At 39.1% G+C, this 5165-nt stretch overlaps 1 protein-coding gene across 1 annotated transcript; it reads right to left on the bottom strand.

Moving 5' to 3' along the window:
- Window positions 1–1277: 1277 nt before the first annotated feature.
- LOC128115428 (melanoma antigen preferentially expressed in tumors-like) lies at window positions 1278–4010 on the bottom strand. Its single transcript, XM_052746084.1, has 3 exons — window positions 3721–4010; window positions 2673–3254; window positions 1278–1791 (listed from the first exon to the last, which is right to left on the bottom strand). Exons 1-3 carry the CDS (start codon window positions 4008–4010, stop codon window positions 1278–1280), a joined length of 1386 nt encoding a protein of 461 aa, XP_052602044.1.
- Between the last annotated feature and the right edge of the window lie 1155 nt (window positions 4011–5165).

Below are 5165 nucleotides of genomic sequence, written 5' to 3'. Positions count from 1 at the left end.
AAATTAACAATACGAGTAAGATATTTTTATGTGTCCATGTTCATGTGTGGGAGGAGGTGTGTGCACTTGCTTGTCTCTGTGTGTGTGTGTTTTCATGCACATGCTGACATGCATGCCAAAATTAGGTATCTGGCATTTTCTTCTACACATATTTTCTGAGGCAGGATCTCTCACTGAACCTCGAATCCCTAATTTGCTAGGATGTCCGGCCACATGGCCCTAAGACTCTTCCTTCCTCTGCCTTTTCACACTGGAGTGACAAGTGTGCACTTGGATGCTCAGCTTTTTACACAAATGCTAGGTTCAGATCTGAGCACAGGCGGGCTTGTGTGGTAAGCAACTGGATGACTGAGGCATTTCCTTAGCCCTGTGTAAATTATTAACTATAGACTTTACACACATCATTTCTAAGAAAGTCTAGGATATGCAAACTGAATTTATAATTATGTTATATTCTGGGTATAAAATAAGTTGGACTCAGTACTCACACATGGCTAGTATGTATCATACCAAATGGGGCACAGCTAGTAGAAAAAGAATCAAAATATATAGGGAATTATTTATACAGCTAAGGAAATGACAGGATTAAAGGAATTGGGAGTAGAGTGAGAGAACTAAAGGAAGTAGGAGGAATATTATGGGAAGGAACCTAAATCCCACCTAAAAATTCATGTGACAAAGGCTGGAGAGTCAGCTGAGGACTTCATGGGAAGTAGTGGAAACTTTAGGGCAGGCCTACATCAAGGAAATATTATATTTATGTTCTTGAAGGTCCTATTGAAACCTCAAAGCCTCTGCTATCTTTCTTTCCTGGCCCTACTATTAAATCCTGATGGATTTCCAAAAGCAACCAAAACCAGCCTAAAGTAACTTAGGGGAAGTAAATATTGTCTTCAAGAACCACTGCCACTTCCACAAATACAGGCAGGAAAGTCTGTCATTGTTCTGATTTGTGTGATGTACCAACAAGCGAACCAAACAGTATGGGCACAGACAGAGCAAACTAGGACTTGATCATCCTGTATTATACGCAATGCACATCACTGTAGTTAGTAAAATGAAATATATCAATAGTAGACAAGTGATACACAGGAACTCTCAAAGTCCTCCATATTTTCTAAATTATTCTCTGTAGGAATCAGTTACATACCTATATTCCCTAAGTGTAATTTCCTACACTTATAAAAAGACCCTTATATATTTTGTGTGGGTCCAGGAAATAACATTTAGTACTTAAATAGTACATATCGGGTTGAAACTGTGTTGGACTGTGAAATTTATTCTAAGTAAGTGATCCAGTTCATGTCAGCCCTCTCTGCAAGCTCTAGCATCACCTTCAACTGTAGTTGTACAATAGCAAGCTTCCTTCGGTCTATACTGCCCTGAAAAGGCCATAGTTCATAGCAATGTACAGGGATGGGATAAATCACATATTTTAGATTCTTCAAGGGTGTTAAATTATTCATGATAGTCACAAGCATAGGCATTGTGATGGGGTTAGAAGCAAAGCAGAGGACACGGAGATGAGTACAACGAATCAGGGCAGGGATAAGAACAGAGATTGCAGTATCATTTATAAGGCAATGATTTATCTCTAGATGCCGAAGAGTACCAGAGAGATTTACCAGAAGGGTTTGAAAAGGCTCAAAATCATCCCAATACATTGGGTTGTTGCTAAGATTCAGCAGTTTTAGACGGGAGACCTGAGAGCTCTGGGCCAGAAATCTGAAATCTCTGTACGAAAGATCACAGAATGTCAGATACAAGAAATGCAGTCCAGGTGGCAGGACTCTGTAGGGAGAAAACAACAAAAAACTACTGAAGAATGAAGATTGAATGAGGAAAACTACACCTTTATATCTAGAATAAACTACTTTTCACATGCATTATATTTGGGTATTAATGTGTTATTGTGTGCTTTAGTTCACTTAATAGATTTGTGACTCTGAGAATTTTTTTCAGACAGGTTCTTACTCTGTAGTCCTGGCTGTCCTGGAACTCACTATGGAGATTATACTGGCCTTGAACTCACAGAATCTGCCTGTCTTTGCCTCCTAAGTGCTGAGATTAAAATCCTGTGCCACTACATTTGGCTGAAAGTTTTGTTTTTAACACTGAGGTACAATTTCTTTTAATCTTAAGAATGTGTACAGTGTATTATAATACATGATTTTAAGAAACATTAAGAGAAAAAACTGAAAGAACTTGATACTTACAACATTATCCATTGTATATTTCAGTTCACCTTTGTGGTGGGGAGGGATCAGAAAGAGCAGGCAACTGAAAATTCCCGTTGGTCAGTCCCTACATACCAACCTCTACTATCATGGTCTATGCCTTGGGGATTACATATCAGTAAAGTGATCTGACATTGTGAACTATGGGCATCTACGATTAGGTGCATCAATGCCACTGAAAAATGCCTTCCCCCATCTCAATCCCTGTTCCTCTTCATATCTAGAAGGCTAGTGTTTTTCACCTTTTATTTCTGCACTTGTCTGTACATTGCTGGCTGCTTAATTTTTGTAATTCTTTCTCCAGTTTCAAATTCCCAAAAGTGACAAAGTGGAAAGCATAAAAGCTTTTCAAGAGTTTAAGAATACCCAAGAATATTATCTTTCCTGTCTCAACAGGCTCTCCAGGAAACCCAGGGCCCTGGCCCAAACTCTTACCTGAGGACTCTGTCCAGATGTCCTGTGAGACAGAATGAAGACAAGCTGACTTCCTTAAGGTTGTTCATACGTCGCAAGTGACTGAGGAAATTTTTAAAGAGTTTCCCACTCAGAGATCTAAAAGTGACTTTAGACAGACTGAGGCTCTCTAGGTGGTCCATCTGAGACAGGACATTTGTGATATCACTCAGCGAACCCATGTCAATTGACAACTGACCAACACAGTTGAGATCAAGAAAACTCAGGGTGCATTTGCTGTCACACAGTTTATCAACTTGCAAATCTCGACAGCATACGTGCAAAGACCCTGAACTCTCCCTAATTTTACTTGTAAGAAAAACCAAAAATTCCTTTTCCACTAAGGAGCCATCTAGGGAAAGGTCCACTAGTAACTCTACAGGCCTGGGGAACTGAACCATGGACTCTGGATTGACAAAACGATGCTGCCCTTCTATTTTCAGGATAGAGCTGTCAGAATAAGCACACGAATGAAAACAGAAAGGTTCCTTGATGCTGACTTCATAGCATGTGGTCCTACAGTCGTTGTCTTGCCTTAAATCTAGGATCCTCAGTTTAGGTCTCCTGTAGGGGTAAGAGGAGAAAGAATAGTTGAGAAATAGCCAACAGTAATGAAACTGAGTGGAATCAATGATGACATCTAGGAACCAATTCTTTTATCCATGGCTGACATTCCTTGTACTAACTATCAACAAATCTTTCTCATGAAAATTCAGCCTCCTCCCCCCAATTCCTTATATACCTTAGATCCCCTGCAGTCTTAAAACTCCTGTCTTTGTCTTATGTAACACCTGTTACATAAACCCATCAACAGAACCCTCAGTAACAGATTTCAAAATGAACATTGAATACAATCAGGAACAGATTTCATAATTAACATTGAATACCATCAGTCTTTAATGTGTTACCAAGTTTGTGGGCAACAGCCTCATCATAAATCTTTAGCATTTACTTGTTACTCCTTCTGGGAGAGTAGCAGGCTGTGGTATAACCGCCTCTGTCTTTCCATGTTTCTATTATACAGTCTTACCTAGAAGCTGAGTTCCTTGAAGGACGCACTGGAAGATTCTCAATCATGGCTTTCAGGAGTTCATGTTGAGGCTCCTGTACAGTTAATGACCCAATGTGGAGACAGTAATAGGGCCACACTTTCACCATCTCACTCAATATATTCTTATGCCCACCCTCGAAGGCAGCAATGAACAGTGGAACAAAAAAGACTCTTGGCAAATCCTCCAGAGCTTGGATTGCCACAGACTCAGTTCTCAGCAGACTCTGTATAGCGAGATCCAACAGTGTCTTTGGGTTCTTTGTATCCATCTTTGTGAACCTGAATCAGAAGGAGAAATATTTATAAGCTCTGGGGAAAAAAAAAACAACAGTCTCTTCTTTGCAACCAGCACCAGCAAAGTAGAAATTTAAAGAATAAATGAACCAGATAGCCAACACTAAATACATCTACTATAGACAAAGATTAGAAATTGACTTGTGAGTATATAAAGGTGTGTGTGTGTGTGTGTATTACTATTCCCCCTCCCTTGTATATAAAGTATGTATGTGATAAAACACCATTAGAAATGGGTAGTAAGCCGGGCGGTTCTGGTATATGCCTTTAATTCCAGCACTTGGGAGGCAGGGGCAGGTGGATCTCTGTGAGTTCAAGGTCAGCCTGTTCTACAGATCGAGCTTCAGGATAGGATCCAAAGCTACACAAGGAAACCCTGTCTCCAAAAAATCCGCCCCCCCAAAAGAAGTCATTAGTAAGTAAGCAGAAAACAATTTTAGTCACTTAGCTACATGACTTCAGTATTTTCTCTGAATAGTATTTAAGATATGATGAAGAAAAAGATAAATCTACAAAAAAGTGGTACAATAGAAAATATTAAAAGATCAAATTAATTGTGATTAAAGAGAAAAAGAATGACATTCTAGCCCTTGATTTGTCTCACTCCTCTCACTGTATTTGTGGCGGATGAAGACACCAAAACTACACAAGACAGAAACAAAGGAAGATGGGTTAAGAAAACTTAAAGTTGACCTTAAGCATATTTAGAAAATCTACTCATGAATTAAGCCTAAAGATGAAAAAGAAAACATAAAATCAAAAGAATGTGGTAAAGTTTAGGGGAAAGACTTCAAAACTGTTCCCTTCAAAGCTGTATGTTGTCTTACATGTGGAAAGTAAGAGATAGTCAATCTGATAATGGAATACTGACTTCTGGGGTCTGACATCGGTGCTAGGGTTGGGGTGGCAAAGCACAGTTGGATACGATTCATGTAAGCTAGAGGTTGGCATGGACACATCACAATGAGTCTCATCAAGATGTATTATGAATATGTGTTATAAACAATGAATATCAAAGGAGTATCAAATAAGTGATATGGAGGTTAGTTTAAAACTGCAGTCTTAAAAGACACAGACTGTGGGAAGAATACATTGATGTGGTTAGGAGAAACATTCAAGAAAATTTGTTA

Source organism: Peromyscus californicus, unplaced genomic scaffold, assembly GCF_007827085.1.
Source record: "Peromyscus californicus insignis strain IS unplaced genomic scaffold, ASM782708v3 Scaffold_10__1_contigs__length_136768540, whole genome shotgun sequence".
In the NCBI taxonomy this organism is placed as follows: domain Eukaryota; kingdom Metazoa; phylum Chordata; class Mammalia; order Rodentia; family Cricetidae; genus Peromyscus; species Peromyscus californicus.
This window is presented reverse-complemented; position numbering and strand designations above follow the sequence as displayed.